The sequence below is a fragment of the Branchiostoma floridae genome, chromosome 19, assembly GCF_000003815.2.
Source record: "Branchiostoma floridae strain S238N-H82 chromosome 19, Bfl_VNyyK, whole genome shotgun sequence".
Classification (NCBI taxonomy): domain Eukaryota; kingdom Metazoa; phylum Chordata; class Leptocardii; order Amphioxiformes; family Branchiostomatidae; genus Branchiostoma; species Branchiostoma floridae.
In genome coordinates, this window is record NC_049997.1 from 7,072,809 (window position 1) to 7,094,293 (window position 21,485).

The window sequence follows — 21,485 nt, forward strand, 5'->3', positions numbered from 1 at the left end:
GTAAAAAAATCTCATTTGCAAAGCTGTCAATCGTTCCTAGCTGTAGCTCTGATTGGCCAATGCACAAACCCAAAGCCATACATATACCATGCTGTGTCTCCTTGTAAGTTTGGGCTTCCCTGTACATGTACTCACCATAGCCCCTGGACACTCCTTCCCTTCTGGACAGTACTTACACAGTAGACACACACAGAAGTTGAGTTTTGAATAAATTCTATCAAACATTGAGCGAGGCAGAGCTATTTAGATGTATTATACAATGTACAATCATTATTGTCATTGCAAATATCACTAGGAAAACAATATATAAGTGTCAGCACTACAGTGATTGTCGTGAAAAGTATTCTTATGAGAAAGTTTTAGCAACAAAATAAAACTTTTGGATAAGATCTCACCCTAACTCTTTAGACACTTACCATGATAGCAGACTGACAACTTTTCCCCAGACTTCAACACCCACAGAACTTGTCACAATCTCACTCTTTCTTTCTTTCTTTCTTTCTTAAGACATCACCCTAACCATTTTAAAATTGTGAGTGTTTAACAATACTCACCATCGCAGACTGACAGCTTTCCCCCAGACTCCAGTAACCACAGAACTTGTCACACAGCGGGCACATGGTCAGGTTGAAGTAGTCGTTGCAGATCTCGTCGCTGACTTGGTTTTCCCACCACATGGTGACGATCCCGTAGATGAACACCACCAGGCCGAGGATCGCCGCGGGAAACAACATCCATGTGTAGAACCCCAGCCAAGCAAAGTAGAACCCGATCTGCAAGGGAAAGAAATTAAAGTCTTAACAGTAGATAAAAACTGGAACTTCTGCTACAGTAACTGCTAGCTATAGGGGGCCAAAATTAAATCATTCCTTTGATAGAACAAGACCCAAAAAATTTCATGGCAATCAATATTTTTTTGCTAGGCAGTGTTCAAAGACACACAGTCAAACACACAAACAAATGCTACCAAAAAACATAAACTTCTCAACAAAGGTAATGATATCAGTTTCAACTTCTTGATATTTTGAAATGGATCTATAAAATGAAAGAATTCTGTTCAAATTATCTTTTTTTTCTAGGCCTAATCTATAAGAAAAGAATGAAAAGTTATAAAGTTCCTAAATTTGCAAGAAAGTGATGAACTATTGACCTTTGACCCAAAGAAAGTGCTGACCTATCAACCTTTGACCCTAAAGTTCAGATTTCCTAGACTCGCAAGAAATTGATAAACTATTGACCTCTGACCCAAATGTTCAAATTTCCTAGTCTTGCAAGATAGTGATGAACTATGACCTTTGACCCAAAGAAAATTATGAACTATCGACCTTTGACCCAAAGTAGTCCCTGATGAGGTCGACCGGCTGGTAGCGCAGGAAACAGCTGAAGCGCGCCCAGTGGTGGTAGAGAACCTTCCTGTCGTTGTCTATGGCCTTGTCATCGTAGTCTCCGTCGTGGAGGGGGTACGCACCGTCGTACATGCCCAGCGCTAGAGCTTTCGCTATCCCTGTATTAAGATTGTAAATTTTACAGTTTTAGTACTAAAAGACTATTGCAGCAGCCTGTCAAAAAAGAGACAAGTTGATACTATTATATAATAAGTAATAGAATATTTGACCAGCAGAAATATATATTTTTTCCAAAGTAAATGTTTTCCATCACTTTTGCTTAAAATGACAAATTCTAAATCTTGTTATTGTGTCATAATCACCATATTCATTTTTGTCATCCTCCATTGAGATGAAACATGATGCTTTTTTAAGTAGTAAGCAGTGCAATGCGGCTTTGCTAAGGCCTGCATTTTCAGCCAAGCACCTTTCTCTTTAAGGTAAGTATGTTGGATTCTTTTGCTGAGGTTTACAGCTCTTTCCAACATAAGGGACTGCCGGCATTGGGTAAAAGCAAAAGTGATGAACGAAACATCAACACTAAACTGTCACCGAATTCTGTGGCCCCGTGTCCGAACTTGTTCCTCAGGAGGATGGAGTAAGCGATGCGGCTGCGTACGTGCGGACGGAAGAACGAGGCCGGCTCCTTGATGTCGAACATCGTCTCCCGCTCCCTGTTGAAAGGGCAGGTGAACTTCTTGGGCTTGAATCTGGCCTCAACCTCTTCTGGTAATCTGAAAGAAAAAAGTAGAGGGCAGGCCACTTGTTAATCTTTCTGCTGAAACTGTGGCCCTTTTCCACTATTTTTTCATGCAAAGAATGTCCAAGAGCCATGCGCACTTGTGGATAGAGCTGTCCCTGGTGCTGAACACCATGAAAACTTGCAAGATGGCCTGTCCCTGTTGCTCAACACTATCTACAATCATAGTTAGGTCTGTCCTTGGTGCTGAACACCATCTGCAATTGTGAGCACATCTGTCTTTGATGACGAACACCATCAACTCTTGTCCATGGGTCAAATTACATAGATCTGTCCCGTGAGATTAACACTACACTTTTTTAATCCAGTTATTGTAAGCTCCTTGTAAAGATAGAGTAACCGGCCTACCAAATAACAAAACATTGTGGAAAGATCTGTCCCTGGTCCTGAACACCATCCACACTTCATTGCAAGAAGGTCAGCCCCTAGTGCTAAACACCACCACCCCATTAACAATATTGGATAGGTCTTTTCCTGGTACTGAATGCCATCAACATGTGTGGGCAGGCCTGTAAGTAGTTATTGTAAGCTCCTTGTAAAGACCTACCATATAACAATAATTATAACAAAACATTGTGGAAAGATCTGTCCCTGGTGCTGAACACCATCCACACTTCATTGCAAGAAGGTCAGCCCCTAGTGCTAAACACCACCACCCCATTAACAATATTGGTTAGGCCTGTCCTTGGTGCTGAACACCAGGTGATGATTGACACTTCTGAAAATGTCTTTCCGTGGTGCTGAACACCATCCACAGGTCTGTCCCTGGTGCTGAACACCATCCACACTTTTGTATAGATCTTTCCTGGTGCTGGACACCATCCAAATTGGCAGTTGGAGCTGTCCCTGGTACTGAATACCATTGCAATTGTTGATAGGAATGTCTCTGGTGCTGAACACCACCCATCCTTGTGTAAAGATCTGTCTCTGGTGCTGAAGACCATCCACAATCTTTAACAAGCCTGTCCCTGGTGCTGCCATCCACAATGGGACTAATAAGATCTGTCCCTGGACCTGAACACCATCTATACTTTTGGATAGATCTGTCCCTTGTTCTGAAAACTTTCCACACTTGTGTATAAATCTTTCCTGGTGCTGAAAACCATCCACACTTGTGAATAAATCTTTCCTGGTGTAGAACACTTTTCACACTTGTGGCTAGATCTGTCCCTGGTGCTGAACACTGTCCACATTCATAATATGAATACCAAAGGCATTGTGAACATTTTTCAAATCATAATCAGCCATTTGGCTACCAATTCTCTGTTGGTTAATGGAGACAGCAAGCAGGGAAAGGTTAAGACAATCTTTGAAAGGGTTTGTATTGAGACATCTTAAACAGGGAAAGGTAAGGGCAATTTTTAAGGGTTTTGAGACATCTTAAGATGTCCACACCTGAAGGGGTCCAGAAGTCTCTCAAGAGTGAGGAAATTTCAGCTTTCTTGATACAGAAATGGCTTGTCAGTGGTTGGTTCTGCCAAAGTCTGCTTGAAAATCCTTTGACATCAAAACCGTGCAGCAAACTACAACCAATATGACCTTGCCATAAAATAATTCCTAAGGGTTTTGAGACATCTTTAGATGCTCCCACCTGAAGGGGTCCAGTAATCTCTCCAGACAGGCTGTCACCTTCTGCAGCACACCTTGAGCAGGTACAGGCACCGCGGGGCTCTTGATGGGCATTCTCACCTGGAACAAGATGGGGGGTTATGTGAATGAATGAATGACTTAATTGCTCACCAATTGCACAAGGTACAATGTATGGCAACCAGTAACAACTAGCTATATTAGACAATGGTACTATGAGGCTATATATAGAACAACAAAGTATTATAATTTGATATCAGCAAAGTCAAGTATGAGTGATCTGGTCGTGCATTTGGAAGAACGTATACATAAATTGACCTACGTATGTGGATACATGAGTTGAACATGATTGCAGTATATGGAAATAGGACAGAGAGAAAGACAAACACACAAGGCTGCTGCACACTAGTCATGCCTTAGTTATCAACTATAAGGATGGATGGGATAAAAGATTTTTCCCCTAGGAGTATCGTAGAGTGGAACTCCTTGAAACCAAACCCAGTTAAGGGTTAGGCATCCGTATCAGTTAGCTTTAAGCAACGCTTACAAACAGATGTACAATGGTTAGGTGTGACGAGTCATTCAGTGTAATATAACCAGCTGCTGCCATAACGCATGCCTTGGAGCTAGTAGGTCACGCCAAAGGGCTGTTATACCGGCTAAATAGAAACAGATACAAACATTGTCTGTATCCTGGCCTATATAGCTCTAAACTTTCACATTACCATGGACTATTGACACATCTTATTTTCATTAAAATATCTTGAGTGAGAAAAACAAACCTACCTGACTGATTTCTGCATGTCTTGTTAACACCTCCCATGGTGCATGGATTCTCACAAAGTAGGTCTTCTTGGACCCTACATGTACAACCAAAAAACATTGATTAAGTTGAATACTTGACAATGTAAATGATATATATAACCTTACAGTTACACGAGGTTGACTGAGACTAAGTGTATGCAATATAAGAAATAGACTGTCAAAATTACCATGACAAGGTTTTAACGTAATCGGTAATTGCAAATACCAAACTACAGATCCAATTTCCAAGATAATATGATTGTTTCTGTGGTATATATATATATAATCTAAAACATGATTCCACTCACACTCACACTCAAATAACACAGTACACAGATTGCCCTGAGCAAGTACATGAGACAGTACAACAGTCATGTACATCAGGGTTTTATAAGAGCCACAACAGCAGTTATCTATGTAACGCTACAGTCTTACACAGGAAACAAACGATTAGACTAGCTCATCTTTCACCTATGCAGAGCCTGTGAACTTTCTGAACCAAGCTGAGGTTTTCCACTTTTAAATTTGTTGCCTCTAACCAGCTATTAGCCAATCAGAGAATGACACCATTTACTGATTTAGGAAACTCTTTGATTGGCTGACAGCTAGTTAGAGGTTATGTCTACAAAAGTTGAAACCTCAGCCCCAGTTAAGCTTGGGTCAATTTCCAAACCGGGCCCCAGCCAGGATGCTTGCGGAAATGAAAAATAAAAGTGAGTATCAAAAAATATACAGAAGTTATCCTCATGACTATTTTTTAACCTCTGTGTGTTTTGCTGCCTTTTATATCATATTTTTCATTTCTGAAAGCTGTCCGGTTGGGCCCCGGGTTGGGAAATGGGACCTTAGCTTTAGCAGGCAAATACTGTATAGGCTCTGAGTAGGAGAGTGTTTCACATAAAGACAATCTTGTAACAGGGCCAACATTGCTGTAACACTGGCACAACATTACAACGCATGGCTTCACCACGTCACAGTGTTTTGCTGGACCACCTTACCTTCCTTCTGTCGATTTTCACCATTTCCATCTGACTCATTGTCTAGGGTAGGCATGTATGGATAGATTAGGGGTGTTATCATTATCTTAATCTCTACATATTTCTCGCTGTCTGCAAGTTATTTAATGGAGAAAACACCACGACAAAAAGATGTAATCAAATCTTAAGAATGCACTGTTAATTCCCAGAGACACCATACCCTTAGCTATAAGTACCGGTATATATAACATCTCAACACTGATGAATGGCAGATACTGAAAGACCAATAAAGCCTTTTTCAAAAATACATCAGTCTTGACACTAAGACTCTCATTGTAAGAGCTTATTTTGATTAGTAGTAAGTCTGGGAAGGTATTAGTAATATTCTGCACAATACCCCGTTAACTTAAAACTTAAATCTGAAAGCAGTGAACCTCTATGACAATATCCAACATGTTTTCCAATCATAAATACAGAATGACAGAAATGTGCGTTTCCTTTTTGTAGAAACTACCCTGGGAAAACGCAGACTCCTAATAGCGCAAGGTTTACCGATCCCCGACGCACGTGCCCCCAGAACACTCAACCGCCTGACAATCCAGCTGGCCTCAACTATCAATGCCTCCACGAAAAAGCAAGCAATAGTTGGGGGCCGGCATAAGTGGGGCCAGCTGGTAGTGGGGCGGGTGTATAGTTGCAGGCGCGTGTGTAGCAGGCAGGGGTTGGTAACTCTCCTTTGCAAAGCTTCTTTGACTTTGGTTTCCCAGGGTATGTAGGAACCTACCAAGTACTGGTCTGGGGTCCACCCAGTCCCTCTCCAGCTCCAACCCCTCCTCTTCCAGATTTTTCTCGAACTCATTCCTCAGTCTCTGTCTCTCCGCCTCGATGTTCGGGTCCGTGATGGAATACGACAGCACGTAGTCGATGCGCCGGATCCCGTCCGACATGTACAGCCCGTGGGGGCCGCTGCTCTCTGGCGTGCGCAGGTCGGGCGCACTGAAGAAAACCTCGCTGGCATCTACGCTCGTCACCTCACTGGTCACCTCAGCTACAAATAAACAATATTATGGACACCGGTTCAACTTTATAGACCTTGTGGAGGCTCTGCTAAACTGGCCTGAGGTTTCCATTTCAGTGAGCGTAGCCTGTAACCAGCGGTCAGCCAATCAGAGAAATGTTCGTTAAAGCTGTTTAAAGGCTACACCAACAACAGTGGAAACCTTAGCTAGGTTTAGCTGAGCCTCCACAAGCTGCATTGTGCAAGCTGTGGCTCTGCATATGAGAATGGTACTAGTTAAATGATGATCTACCTCCTAAATTTTCCTTAAATCCAGCAGCAGTGTCAGAGAAAGAAATTCAGTTTAGATTAGAAAATCAAGGATTCAACAATTCAGAAAACATCATGACAAACATTGATTACATAACGTAATGTTACAGTTCATGAGAAGTGAGAGGAGGATAACACCAATTTTTGCAAAGAGGGGGGCAGCTACACGGAAAAGAAGATTATACAGTTAAATTCTTAAAAGGGGGAAAATACATCATTGATTAGTATACATCTTCCCATTGGTAGGGGAACAATTATCATCTATGTTGTAATTAAAAGATCTGTGAATATAACAGTTAACAGTAGAATTTGGGATACAGTGGAAGTCACTCAGTCAACAAGAAGTCCAAGCCTCCTTGAAGTTTTAATTAAGACTTTGTAAAGCAAGCTTAAGTATCAGTAAGCCACCTGGTCACAATATATTGTTGTTAGCCAGAAGAAAGTCAGTGGTAAGTGGTACATTGTATATTGTCAGAAAACAAGAATCTTCAATCACGAACAGTGATACTAATACATATTGTCACATTCAAGAAGCTGAGAGAGGAGAAAGAATTTATACATTTAGTAGTACAAAAGATAGAATCATCTAGCATCATATGTTTGAATGCAAACACTGTAAAAAAAGATATAACAGTTACAAAGAGGAAGCTTAAGGTTTATTGGGAATAGGCAGGAAAGAGACATTGTATTATATATACAAAGTAGTGTTGTTTGTTTGTTTATTTGTTTGTGCATGTTGTTGTTTACCTGAAGCTGCAACATTCCCGCCATTCAAAATTGTAGCATTTGTCAACCTGTCGATGGAAATTAAGTTACAAATGGCTGAATGAGGATGTTGAAGTGTAGCTAGCTCAGATGCATAGCAGTGAATGTTTCACACTTAATAAGCATTGCCCTGACTGCACCCTTAAGCTTGTATGTGGTACTGTAACCAAAACTATTCATTTGGAAAGACATACGAAAATTTCGAAAATCTACTCCAATTAAAAGACTCTGCATGTAACAATCAAATTGATAACAGAAATGGATATGTGCATTTTGTTATTATGGAATCGTGTTCTATTCAATGATACATGACATACACGTATCAAACTTGCCTGTGACATTAAGTGACAAGTTTTCAAGTGCTATACATGTATATTGCATGTGGCCCGCATTTAGTACCTTAATGTTGCACTGTATCAAATTCTGACACTGTCATTTCTAACCTGATCTGGATAGTCACAAAAGATCACCATATTGAATAACAAATATCACGTCCTTATAACTATTTAATCAGCATAATTCACTTTGGCCTGAAGCCACATTCATTCTTGAATATGTCACATTCATTCTCGTACATATTAACTAATTTCAAGGGTGGGGCTGACTGAGAATATTGTCATACAATATGTACCTCTATCATGTACAGAGAGACTTTGATCATGATATATGTAGCTTATCCTCATCTGACCCCACCATCTGATTACTGGTAAAATGTAGGTGATCATGTATTATTGATACAGTAACCCTAGTTCACCTTTATCCGCGGGGTAACCTATATCCGTTGTTTTAAAACCAGGGTATTTAGAGATATCAAGTCGATGGTCGATGGTTTCAAACTGCAATGTTTTGAAAATATTGCAGTTTGAAACTAACGCTAGTTCACCATTATCCGCGGGTTAACCTATATATCCGTTGTTTATAAAAATAAAAATAAACTTGAAGGTCCACAGACGGTGGTTTCAAGCTGTATCATTTTTCTTCATATATTGAAAATATTGCAATTTTAAACCACCGTTATTTGACTTGACATCCCTAATTATACTTTTTGTAAAAACAACGGATATAGGTTACCCCACGAAAATAGGTGAACTGTCACTACCGTCGGTCAACTCGATTTGTCTATATTGCCCTGTTTTAAAACGACGGATATAGGTTACCCTGCAGAAAAAGTAGAACTAGTGTTACAGAGAGAATTTTATTATATGATGATGATGATAGCTTACCCTCATCTGACCCCACCCTACTGCTGGCGGTGGGCGACCTCGCCAGATTATCCAGCCCTGCCGTTGAGGAAGGAGAGGATGATGGGATACTTCTCGAAGGCGACCCTGCAAAGTCAACAATGTTAACCAAGATCATAATTTACATATCAGCAAAATTTACAACATAACAATAATGTAAAATCATATCTTTAGATGACTGTAACATACATGTATGGTATTACAATATATAGGAAACAGCAAGTTTCATCATACATGTACCAATGAGTAGATACCAGACGTTTACAATCATCATGGTAAAACTCAAGGTGATATGACATAAAATCAAACCTTTTCTCTGATACATCTGTATATGGAATAACTTATTATAAAAATATAAGTAACATTCTATACCCCTATGAAACTAAAATCTATATATATGCCAAAACATAAAAGAACAAGCAGATTTCACACTAACACACAAAAACTACTACATAAAGATACCCGGTCAACAATTAAATCTTATAAACTTAAGACAGGTTTTGAACAGTTACCATCCTTAAAATGCACGTACCCATGTATCAATAATACTTACGTCATACATACCGGTAATGTATTACGTGCTCTATACATGTCAGATAATACAATCAGCAGTTCAATCAGTTTTATAACAGTTAGATGTACCTTCTACCACAACCTTTGGAGGTGCCGCCATCTTACAGTAGTTCTGCTATACTATGATGTCATGAGTCCGACATATCAGAAATTCTTAGCAGCAAACCAAGATGGTCACCACATTGAGTCTGCTCTGCTGCAAAACGCCACAGCCGTCGGAATAGCAGCCAATAGTAGTTGGATGCAACAGAATTGTCCGCATCCGGAGTCAGGTACTAATAGAATCATTGGTGACTATACCAGCTACAAAAAAATTAATGTACCACTAACATGGCTGAAGAAAGGGACCTGAATTTTCTACATCCTCAAAGGGTCCTACAAAGAACGCATCCCGATACAAGCAACGTTGGGAGTGCCACAGAGGTAAGACAGAATGGAGTCCACCCTCAAAGCTTGTATGCAGGTCAGGCCTACGCTGTTAACTGTCAGTCACTGACTGAACTATTGGGAAGGCTTCCAAAATATGGCCGACAATATGATTAGAGAAGGGTTTAGGCCACCACTTTACTTGATTGCAGCAAACTTTCTACCTGGCTTCTTACCTATTTAAGGCTTCTTTAAAATGAGAAATTCAAGATATTTAAAAGAAACGGAAAATGTGAAATTATCTAAGAGAGAATGTGACACATTCAAGTTCACGCGCACGTGTCTCAATGCTTCACAGTTTGCTTGAACATTCTGCAGTGCCTGTCAGAAAACTTTGGATCAGGTCCAAGATTGAAAATCAATGAAAGCTATTGACCCCTCTAGCAATGACATCATCCTATATATATATATATATATATATATATATATATATACATCGTATCTGATATCACAGGCACGTAAATGATGAAACAGTCTGCAAGTACAGATGGTGTCTTTTACTGTAGGTAACATATAACATAAAGACTATGCATATAGAGGTAAAATTTTTCCCAAATGTATCCTTGTCATTTTTCAGACTATACATATTCTGCTATTTGCCTACCCTAAAAGACGATACACTGCACAGATGGTGCCTTTTACTGTAGGTAAAGGCCAAGTTTTAGAGGTCAACTTTCTCCCAAATGATGTATTCTGTCATTTTTTTCAGTCTAAACATATTTCTACACATATTATGTTATTTGCATACCATAAAAGACTTCACAATATAAATGCATTATGTTATTTGTGTAACCTTAAACCTAGAGGGATTATAAGATAATGATGTCATGTATTGTATTTCATGGATACGTGTCACTATTCATGATGGTACAGTTGTATCAGGATCATTTTCAAACATCATATGGAATTAACACAAAACATTCGGTGTTTATACCGTACTTACTTAACATAGGAAAGCATTTACCCTCTTTTCTTGTGTTCAAGGTGCAATGTTAGCTAAGCAGCGTTCCAAATGCAGATCTCAAAATTTGTGTAATATACAATTTTAATGTTAAACGTTAGACATTTTACTGTTACGGTAATTTTTACAATATTTTCAATATTCAACATATTGTAATGTATAAATGACAATCAAGAAACTGTGCCTGAGCTGATACACTTACATGTATGTTAGTCGATGAAGGTTAGTTAGACTTAGACATCCAGGTAATAAGATACACCAAAAAGCAGTTACCCAAGCAAGTGGGTATGATTTTGGAAATGGTCAGGTGTTTCAGATGGTATCCACTATCTTAAGTCACGATAATCCAATTTCTTTCGCATGTTCAAACAACAAGTTGGAATGAATTTGATGGCATGATAGAAATGCTACTCCCATCACAAGATACCATTAGTATTGCATCAGTGTCCCTATAATTATCCAGAAATTATCATTTTCTACAATCGTTCATTCATTGTAAAAGTGACCTGACTTGAACCCTCACCCTAACATAGGGGTATCAGAATATACATACGGGTGTCTGTAATAACATACATTCAAATTCTGTACCCTACATCTACATAAGTACTTGATATGTTTAAAAAGAGTCAGTTTGTTTAGAGAAGTCACAATGACTTACCCCAAGTTCCCCACATTCACAGACGAACAGAAAGCCACTTTCCTGTTAAAATTACAGAATCCACAAATTCTAGTAGATAAAGTGGGGTTTTTCTTCTACCTCTGCTTCCAAAAAAGAAGTTAAACCTGCAGCCTGTTTAGAAATAGCCAACACAAGTATCCGAGTACTAGTAGCCTCTTTTCACATTAATGTTTATCACTGTCCATTGTCACATGTATGTTCCCTATGTTTCTACCATATATTGTACATGCAATAGCCTCCGGGCATGAACTTGCTTTACTGGGTAACTTCGCATTATCCCACGCCGGATAATTGCACGGAATTCGCTGGCAAATTGGGTGTGCAATTAAGCAGCTTCCACTGTAATAGGAAAGCAAACAATAACAAACTAAATTAACTCACCCGTGTGGTTGATAAGTCCAGCTCTTTCCTCCATCTCGACAGCCGATGTCAGAGGATCATGGACAGGACTGGCCATATCCTTAAACCACTGCAACAAACCGGAAATCTTGCTAGCTCTCTTGTATGTGCGTGTTACGTCAAAATTGTTTTATCCTTGCAGTTGCACCTTCATCTGATTCAGTTGAGAAGCTCTGAAACAAAAACAAAAGACATCATGCATCAGAAATAAGGAAAATGCCATAGCCTTAAATCACTTCAACATGCGGGAAATCCTACTTTCTCTCTTGTATGTGTGTTAATACGTAAAAATCGCTTTAACCTCGTGATGTATTGAAAAGTTGCACATTCATCTGATTCACTTGAGAAGCTCTGAAACAAAAACAAAAGTTATATATCATGCATCAGCCACTTTAGTGAAGTAAGAAAAAAGCAAAAGATTTGCAAGAAAGGTGACATTAGCAAGCAAAACATAATGTTTAGCATTATTTGCATACATTCCTAGCATAACATAACAAACTAGTACTGCTCTGTTTATTCTTAATATTTTTCTTATGCCTGCATATTCATATACTCACTTAAATGCTTGTTCTAATTGAAATGTACAAAATAGCAATATTAGGTTCAAAAATTAAATCGCCCTGTAGTGTTTGATTACATAATGTAGCAAGTAGCAGGATAGACTTGGAGGGGTTGGTCAATATAGATATCATCATATCAAATGTTAGTGTCTCAAATTTCCTTCATCAAACTCTCACATGAAATTATCAAATCAACCATGGATAACCAACCAACAAACCAACAAACCAACCAACTTCATTTTTTTCTAAATAAGAGCAAAAATACAAGTGTAGGTTTGCTCTCAATATGACCTTTGACCCGTGGCCTCTACATCATAACATGTGTCAAAGTCAGTACCCTGAGTAAACACTAGGGTCATGATGATAAATATCGATTGCCTTTGATAATGGTCTGACTGTCTGACCTACATAACTTAGTCTTTGCTTGACCCACATTACTATAAACCTGTCAAGAACGTAACATACAAAATACTGCTCTGGTTTACAACAGAATTGTAATGGGAAATAATATAACCCAGATACTAATCTTCGGTTCCTTTTCGCCTCCTCAACAAAAAGACTCTCCCGTAGTACAATTTAGGACCTAAGAGCTATATGATAATTGAAACGTTAGCACAAACCTTCACACGATAGGCATCCAGACTAAGATGGCTTACCATATGTAGAAATCACACAGAGATCATAGAGAGATCACACCCACCCAGCCATTGAGTCAGACATGTCAGATACAAGGACATTAACAACTTCCTCACAGCTGTTTTACATTCAGACAGTCCCTGACATCCAGTGCCCTTCCCACTACCATATATGGTCATGAGGACAACTCCACCCACTACATGTCTACTCTCCAAGCAGAGGTTTGGCTCCGACTGTTTTAGAGTAGAGTAGAGTAGAGTAGAGTAGAGTTTAGACATTTCATCCCTTTGATGAAAGTTCATTGTTTTTACCAAGGCTTTATGATTGTTGTTTTTTTTCCATTCCTTTTGTCTATTTTAGATGGTGGTCAAAACGAAAATCTGACACAATAGAAACCCCCCTGATAAAAATGCTGTAAACAATGCCCAAAACAAGCATAACATCTGCTTGGAGAGTACAACATATCTAATATGCAGAACAACTAGTAATTCTGTACTATACTTTCACACCCTAACCGGATCTTAAAACATTTGCTGTCTGAAACACAGTTTTTAAAATGTTATTAAGGCTATAAATCTTTTCTAATGGATTTATAATTGGACAGTGCTGTCATTATATCCTCCCAGGGGAGTTTTAACTATGGGGGATGTCTGTTACATGATTGACAGCTAGGCTGGTCATGTGATGTATTGAATGACAGGTATGAGTCAATACTGTAGATCCATTTACTTTTGCAGTGGTTCAAATTGCAATAAAAGACAAAAGTTTTAACCATGTGTTAAATATGCAGTTGAAACAATTCTGTAATACAGTAGTAATAGTAATACATTGGGAATGCATATTTGTGGTGTAAATCTGTGTAATGAATCTGCAGCAGAGATGTCATTGCAGAAGTAAAAGTTGACACAGTGAAAGGTTTTAGATTTACAGTAGTCTACTTCTGAATGGGTGTGGTTAGACAAAGACACATGTGTAAGCCATTAGTTATTTCCTGGTACAATCATCTAAACTCCAAGCAGATGTTGGGATGGAAACATTGTTAGTCAACAAGTACAAGTTGAAGTAGCTACACATAACATTTTTGCATATTACATACAGAATACAGGTGCCTATTCAACTCATTCAGCTTAGTGAAAAGGAGTTGGTTTCAGCAGAGTGCACATTTTTCCATCATACAGCTGTTATTGAGCACCATGTACCTCCCCCATTGTCCCTTACATTTCAACAAGTGACAGCTGTCACTCATACATCATAACTAATTATACTTCTCTCCAAGCAGATGTTAGGTCCCGACACCTCTATATAACCTCCTTGGTCCTGACTTGCCTTTCACATATTTATAGTCTTATTTGTCAGAATATCTATTCTGTCTGGTTTCACAGACGGATAAAAGATGACGGCAAAATAGGCAAAAACGCCTAAAAACCGTCGTCAAAAACAAACCGGCGCCTAACCTCTGCTTGGAGAGTACTGAACAGAGCATGCAGCTCGGATAGAGCGTGGGAGGGGGGCAATCTAATATTCTGAATCCTATTAAACACAACTAATATGTATTTCTAAAGCCAACCATGCTCATATAGGACGTAAGACTATCGCTCTTACCTTCTTTGGTAGCTTTAGCAGTCCCAAAATCTCCGAGGAAAACGGAAAACGTGGCCCGGTTTCGGTACACAAGACGAGCTTTATTTACGTCAACATTCCCGCCACCGTGGAATGGATGCAATGCCCCCGCACTAAAACCGTCCTCCTCATTCGTAACATCCGATTCGGAAATACTGAACTTGTCGCCTGAAGTTTCTTTAAAATTGTTTTAGATTGCTACAATATTTCATAGACGTGGAATCTATATTACTACTAAAGATATGGAAAGAATGCAATGATTTCTTAAATGTTGAATTGAAAACTTATTAATTCATATTAGAATATTGGCATGTTTATGACATCGAAAGAGACACCGCCGATTCGAATGCCATTACGTAAATGTATGAAGTTAGATGCTTTTGAAGGATCAGCTGTATACTAATGGAGTTGCTGGGAAAATATACGTAATCTTTCCTGTTCATGGTCATCTTCTCTTAGTTAATTATCTGTGACATTATGATCTTTAAAATCGATTTATTTCTAGTCATAAATTAAGGAGATTATACCCAATTTGGCCAATCCGATTTCCAACATACGGCATTGAGCCTTGTGCAAGAATTTCATTACATTTTTCCTACCGAAACAAGCCAGTCTTCTTTACGAGTCGTGAAGAAAAACGCCCTCCACAGAAAGCCAAGAACAAAGGTGTTTACCTGGACGTCTTAAATTTCCCGCTCTCCCATGATGCAACAATACACGTACTTACCTATGCGATCTAGAAAACAGCTGCAATATTCTTGGACAATTGCCAAATTTTATGCAACAAACTACTTTAAATTCTACCAATTTTCCAGTAAATATCATAATTTCGTAAAATCATAACAATAATCTACTTAAGGATTTTGAGTATGGAATAAATTGGTTTTATTGTTGCTTTGATGTCGAGGCACATAAAACTATTTGCTTCAAATTTTCACAAATAGGTCACGATAGGAAGTACATTGAGAATTGGACTCAATCATTGTGGCAATACACCTGCCAAATCCCGCGTACAAGACGAAGTTCAACTTAAATGCAGGAAAATTGTACACGTCATTATATATGGCAACAACTATTACACAAAGTACAAAATAGAGGTAACTAGAGTTAACAAAACAATAAGGGCTAACATAATTCTTTGACATGTAACTTGTTATTACAACGGAGTAGGCTAATAACTACTGTCGGCACTCTTTATAATAACAAAGCAATCCCTTGACATAAATTACCAGTTGACACCACATTCCGTCTTCATACGCATTACGTCATTGCCCTGCCTGTGTCCTTAGGCCACAGCAAGTAAATTTTATGGATGACATCCTCTGCAGACTGCAAAAATAGTGCGATAGGGCGAAAAAAAAACAAGATGGGTGAAAAAAAATTGTGATGAGTGTTGTAACAAGAATTAAAGAGACAAAACATGGTATCGGAGCCAACAAGGCATTCATTCATGTATTCAAGACATGTACTGGTGTGGTAAAAGTAGTGTGGTAGACTGGCATTACCAACAAAGTTGGTAACCACACTCATGGCTTCCATATTGGTGTCACTTTTACAACTATCCAATAAATTTCATTTCTTAACAACTACAGCCCTGGGTACCTCGCAAGTGTCACTTCTACAAGTACAATTATTAGGCTACAATACAACATATTTGTTCATTTTGGTACTTTATCGTCATGTTGACCATCCCTGCAGAAGAAAAAAATTCTTGTTTTTTTTCTGAAATCAGGCGAAAATTAATGCGCGCGCTGATGTCATCCATAAAATTTACATGCTGTGGCCTTACATGGACGCATGGACGAAAAGTTGTCCTCTCGGTCAGCGACACCACGGACAGTTTAGCTAATTAAACATTACGTGTGCTTCCGACAACAATCGTCTTTACAACGACTCGACAGCTCTCCGACTTCTTACGAAAGACGGGTCGACACAAAGTCCGCAGAGTTCTAAGCTTAGGCCACGTCAGCTATAGGACCCCCGTCTCTCAGAGACCACAACACGAGACAACAGCGATGGACGAAAGAAACAACGCCTCTACGGAATTTATAGACAAGTATGCCAAAAAGCCGAGGAAACGGACATCCAGCACTATAGCAGGCCCCATGTGGTCTATACTGTCGGGAGTCTTGTCGGCCCTGTCGGCCACGTTGCTACAGCTTGCCGCCGGAGTCCCTCTCTTCCACACGATCGTGGTCCGGTGCACCGTCCAACTCCTGGCGGCGGTGGTCGTGCTCTGGGCCCGAGGAGGATCCGACTTCGCCACGGTGAAAAGACGGACTCTACCCTGGTTGGCACTACGTGGTCTGGTGGCTTTTATAGCATTCTGTGCCAATGACTACGCCAGTACTACTTTACCCCTAGGTAAGATCATATGTAACGCTCGGAATTGCGATAATATTTGTCTTCCAGTTAATTTGTTTGCAAAATCCGCCATGTTGGGACCTCTAGTATCTGATGTAACGTTAGCGTCCTCTAGCGGTCGGTAGAAGAAAGACAACCCCTATGAGGAGAGCTGGTAATCAGTATATTGATTGTTGTCCGAATCAGTATAGATTGTCTGCTGCAGAATAAGCAAAGAGATCATGATGCCATTAATAGAAAAGAATACTGGAAAACGGATGCTGATGAGCGAAGTCTACCAAAGTAAAAAAAAAAATGTGAGAAAAAAAAGATGAACAATATAATAATTGAAATGCAAATTTTCTTAACATTTTTGTTGCCAAACCTTATTCTTATTCACATTTTCGCTCGTATCAGTTTTGGGGTTCCCAATGAATGCCATGCATATAATTATATCAACATAATGTGGCCTATAGCTAATAAAAAAGAAACGCTCGGGCGGGAGACCTAATATCTGGCGCAAACCTACCCTCTACCAGGCTCCACAGATCGCTGGAAAAATAGTAAGAATTGCCAAATAAAACAGAAATTACGCCAGAGGAGTATACTGGCGACCTAAGGCCGGACAACACTCCTAGGCCAATTAACTCCTATAGGATAACTTTATTCCTAACTTGGCCAAAGTCCCCCATTCAGCCAGGTAGAGACTAGCGCAACCCGTCTTGTAGCAGTCTCGAAAGGGTATGGCTCCCCGTTAGAGGCGGTATATCATCGATGGTGCGTAAGAACGTCGGCTACTACAATGTACCTACCTAAAAACAAGTTAATAAGATATGATGCCTGCTCTTGACATGAATCTTGAATGACGTCTTGGCCAAATGTCATGCCAATTACTTGTACGTATTCACGTTTGCAGACTATTGTCGACTTGGTTCAAAAGTGCTGTCAGCTTGTGCTGCCATGACGTGAATTCTATGCGTACTTCCTGCTTACACAGTTGTCAAATGTCACCTCCACGCGTTGTTTTTCTAGAACTCCGGATCTATGGAGCTGGCAGTTGCACAATCGCCTTCTTTCAAATGGCTGTCATTTTTCTAAAGACACAAGTCAATGACTACCGTGAATTTTACCTTCGTGAGAAGTGGCAAGTCTTGATTCGGCTAAGGTTGACTGTAAGCAGCATAACTCAAGAAGCTGTTGATGGAAGTCATTTTTAAATCTTGAAATAGATAGATGCTAATTATGCAAATAGAATTGCTATATTTCACTCCGTTATATTGTTAGTGGATGCTACCTGAAACGTCTGACCATTTCCAAAATTATACTATGTATACTATGATATCTTAATACCAGGATTGCTATTGCCATCCACAATTTTGCCGAACTTTTGACATTTAGAAGATCACCAAAAGTCTACGTTTTTACCCAAGTCACAAAACCCACTTATTTTGCAGAACGTGTTATGTGGAACAGTTCATTAACCACTGCCTTCAAAGAAGTCAAACCCCAGAATAGTAAACGTAGTACCTTATGTCTGATTGGAAACTAGTGCTATATACTTTAACTACTTTGACTGTATGTACAATTAGCCTTTGGGTATGATTTTACAAATAGATAAACGCTATTTGTTTTCTCCAGGAGAAGCCATCGCGATTTGCCAAACCTATTTCCCACCTAACATTTTATCTTCTGTTTAGAACGATATCCTCAAAACTAGCTAGTAAGCCTTTTCGTAGAGTCGAGTACGCATGCGCGGACGACTGGGTGGGAGGTGAAAGGTGACTATTGTCTTGAGTCTCTTGACCATTGTCCAGATTTGCGTAACGATATCCAGGCGTGCATTTGTTTCTTCGTCTTTGGCATAGATATTACCCAGAATTTCTGTTGCCTGCGCATGCCCACGCTAATCTGCGAAATGGTTTATATCTTATCATTATCATTTTGCTGTCTCTGTTTTCTACAGGAGAAGCCATCGCGATTCGCCAGACGAGCCCCATCTTCACAGCGTTCCTGGGTTTCCTGTTCTTCCACGAACCCGTCGGTGGCCTCGAAATCCTGCTGGCGGGCATGTGCTGGCTGGGAGTAACCCTAATCTCAAGTTCGCAAGCCGCAGATTCGCACGATGACCTTAACCCCGACTTAACGACGAAAACGTTGAAGGTCACGGTAGCGATCGTGGGGGCCATGTCAGCCGCTTTGGCTTTCTTAGTGGTTGGTAAGCTCTCAAGGAGGGACAAAGTCTCGACAAACGTCTTGGTTTTCGTCCGATGTCTTGTGACGACGGTCTTGTCGGTAGGGTCGAACGTGGTGTTCTTTGGCGGAATGGGTGACGTCATTAATATGACTGGGTTAAACGTCATCTTGCTGGTGACGTCAGCACTATGTGGTAAGTTTTACCCTAATGTACATGACTTGTATAATATGCCCTGTTCAATTTTCTTTCGCAATTAGAAACCTCATTCAGTACTCTCTGAACGAAACGAATCTTTAGAGTAAGATTCTGCAAAGTTAGAAGTTGCAAGAACACCAAACCAAAGCCAATTCTATCAGTGTATGCTACGTTTGATGTCATGGACTATTTTTCAAATTGTTCTTACAATGAATCTTATACATCTAGTGCTTTCATCTACGTATACACAACGGCCAATTCTTACTTTCAAATCCCCTCTCTTTTGATATAGAAGTAACACAACCCTTGAAGTTGTGTTAGAAATGATTTTTTGTCTCAGATTGCGACGATCTGTTTTTAGAAATTTCATGTAATTTTTTGTTTGTTTCAGATCTTGGAAGTAACTTCTCCCTGACCAAAGGTTTATCCATGTCCAAGGTGGCCTCACACTCCGTCATCCTCCGGAACTCTAACGTTCTGGTCTCCTTTTTGATCCAGGTAAGTTTTTGAAAAGTTCAAAGTTTTTCAGAAATAGATATGCCTTTATCCGCGGGATAACCTATATCCATTATTTTTAAAATCAAGGTATTAAGCGATAGTGGGACCGCGTAGCACAGTGGTATTGTGTTCGGCCCGTGACCGAGAGGTGCGTGTTACGCGAATCCAGCTGCGTGTTACCGATCTTGTGCCCTTGGGAAAGGCACTTTACACGACTTTCCTCACTTTACTCAGGTGAAAATGAGTACCTAGCTTCGGTTAGGGCCGTCCCTCGGATAGGACGTTAAATGGAGGTCCCGTATCTGGGGAGAGCCATGCCCCAGGCACGTTAAAGAACCTGCCATATGTGCGATGGTGCGGTGTGGGTGGTCCAAAACCTACAATACCTTGGCCGCACCTGGGGCAATTGCTGTCGTATTGAGGTCACGTGAGTGGCGCCGAATGGCAGCTCGCTCCAGACCCTTGCGATTTAGCCCCGCCTATTGTAAGCTCCTCGTAATTCAGTCCCTGGCTGCAAAGAGTGAGTAGTCGGCCCACCCAATAACCATAACCATAACCATAACCATAACGATATCAAGTCGACGCACGTTGATTTGAAATTGCAATGTTTTGAAAATAATGCAATTTAAAACCACCGTCCGACGATTTGATGTCCCTGTGCAAGAACTACGTTTCATGCCTCAGCTTCTTTTATTTCTTATGTGAACTTTAAGCAATTTGAAAGTAATGCCCTTTGTGGAGTAACACTTGACGCAACACATTTAACTCACTTCGGTAAAAATTGTTTACTAATATTAACATCGACTATCATAATTCCACCAGGTGCCATTATACCGCCACTTCAAAAAACGTTAGTATAGAGGTCTTCCCAAGATTGTATTGAACACCGAATGTTAAATATCTTTAATGTAATACAATTCAGCAGATATTTAGGTATTGAAGACAGTATTGAAAAGGCCTCTATATAAGAACGTTTTTTGAGGTGGCGGTAACAATGGCACCTGGTGGAATTATGAGAATGTATGTTGCATTGATAACGGAAATAAATGGCTGTAACGTACGACGTATGCCTGAAGAATGTGATTTTTTTCAATACAGTTCGACATACTAATTTGTTTCTTTGTATCTAACATACAACATATTCCATTAAGAAGAAAATGAAATCTTAATGCCATTGGAAAACAACATCGATAAAATAGTTTTGTTTCTCTATTTGCCACATCCTAACTGTATATTCATTAATTTACAGATCGTGGTGTTCAGTGATTTCCCGACCATGCAGAGTCTGGCAGGCGCCGCCGTCATAGTTGTATCCGGTGTCGTCACCGCCGTCAACAGTAGATGATGGTAGTCCACTCTTAAGGTGGCATCTCACTGCACTTGGGGCACCGGTGCGGCACTGCGGGGTTCGTTCACTGCTCTGTTCGTTCGTTCACGATATACCCGGCCAAGAGGTGCTATCGCTATGAACATTACTTCAGTGACCAAAGTGGCCCATATGGCTTTGCACCGCGACTCTTTTGAATGATTGTTTGGCCATGTTTATGATGATAAA

At 39.9% G+C, this 21,485-nt stretch overlaps 3 protein-coding genes across 10 annotated transcripts in view; 1 reads left to right on the forward strand and 2 right to left on the reverse strand.

The window, feature by feature from the left end:
* The window catches only part of LOC118406866 (anoctamin-1-like), a 16,882-nt gene extending 11,278 nt beyond the window's left edge, over positions 1-5,604 (reverse strand). For 3 of the 5 annotated variants that reach the window (XM_035807250.1, XM_035807248.1, XM_035807251.1), the window contains exons 1-6: positions 5,535-5,604; positions 4,519-4,592; positions 3,737-3,834; positions 1,932-2,119; positions 1,326-1,504; positions 555-773 (exon numbers count right to left, since the gene is read on the reverse strand). In XM_035807250.1, coding sequence (XP_035663143.1) covers positions 555-773; positions 1,326-1,504; positions 1,932-2,119; positions 3,737-3,834; positions 4,519-4,592; positions 5,535-5,589 — 813 coding nt within the window. In that variant the 5' untranslated portion in view covers positions 5,590-5,604. Of the gene's footprint in view, positions 1-554; positions 774-1,325; positions 1,505-1,931; positions 2,120-3,540; positions 3,562-3,736; positions 3,835-4,518; positions 4,593-5,534 lie in introns of those variants that run through there. The other 2 variants (XM_035807249.1, XM_035807252.1) reach the window with 2 other exon arrangements.
* Positions 5,605-5,725: 121 nt separating this feature from the next.
* LOC118406919 lies at positions 5,726-14,813 on the reverse strand. Of its 4 annotated transcripts, none has more exons than XM_035807318.1 (4): positions 14,683-14,813; positions 11,867-12,057; positions 8,829-8,933; positions 5,726-6,561 (listed from the first exon to the last, which is right to left on the reverse strand). In XM_035807318.1, the coding sequence occupies exons 2-4, from the start codon at positions 11,940-11,942 to the stop codon at positions 6,122-6,124; spliced, it is 621 nt and encodes a 206-aa protein (XP_035663211.1). In that variant the 5' UTR covers positions 11,943-12,057; positions 14,683-14,813; the 3' UTR covers positions 5,726-6,121. The 4 variants fall into 4 exon arrangements, with proteins under 4 accessions (XP_035663211.1, XP_035663214.1, XP_035663212.1 ...); XM_035807321.1 differs by lacking the exon at positions 14,683-14,813 and adding an exon at positions 13,145-13,326; XM_035807319.1 differs by lacking the exon at positions 14,683-14,813 and adding an exon at positions 13,101-13,326.
* Positions 14,814-16,483: 1,670 nt separating this feature from the next.
* On the forward strand, positions 16,484-21,445 carry LOC118406903. Its single transcript, XM_035807298.1, has 4 exons — positions 16,484-17,064; positions 19,007-19,429; positions 19,824-19,930; positions 21,180-21,445. Exons 1-4 carry the CDS (start codon positions 16,716-16,718, stop codon positions 21,273-21,275), a joined length of 975 nt encoding a protein of 324 aa, XP_035663191.1. The 5' UTR covers positions 16,484-16,715; the 3' UTR covers positions 21,276-21,445.
* Positions 21,446-21,485: the final 40 nt, after the last annotated feature.

Bases quoted from the DNA above. Each gene is read 5' to 3' on its own strand.
- LOC118406919 (XM_035807318.1), bottom strand. From the start codon at position 11,942: ATGGCCAGTCCTGTCCATGATCCTCTGACATCGGCTGTCGAGATGGAG. The intron at 8,934-11,866 runs GTGAGTTAATTT...TTGACTTTGCAG, and splicing joins TGGACTTATCAACCACACGG to GGTCGCCTTCGAGAAGTATC. The intron at 6,562-8,828 runs GTAAGCTATCAT...GTTTATTTGTAG, and splicing joins TAGGGTGGGGTCAGATGAGG to CTGAGGTGACCAGTGAGGTG.
- LOC118406903 (XM_035807298.1), top strand. From the start codon at position 16,716: ATGGACGAAAGAAACAACGCCTCTACGGAATTTATAGACAAGTATGCC. The intron at 17,065-19,006 runs GTAAGATCATAT...TGTTTTCTACAG, and splicing joins CAGTACTACTTTACCCCTAG to GAGAAGCCATCGCGATTCGC. The intron at 19,430-19,823 runs GTAAGTTTTACC...TGTTTGTTTCAG, and splicing joins GGTGACGTCAGCACTATGTG to ATCTTGGAAGTAACTTCTCC.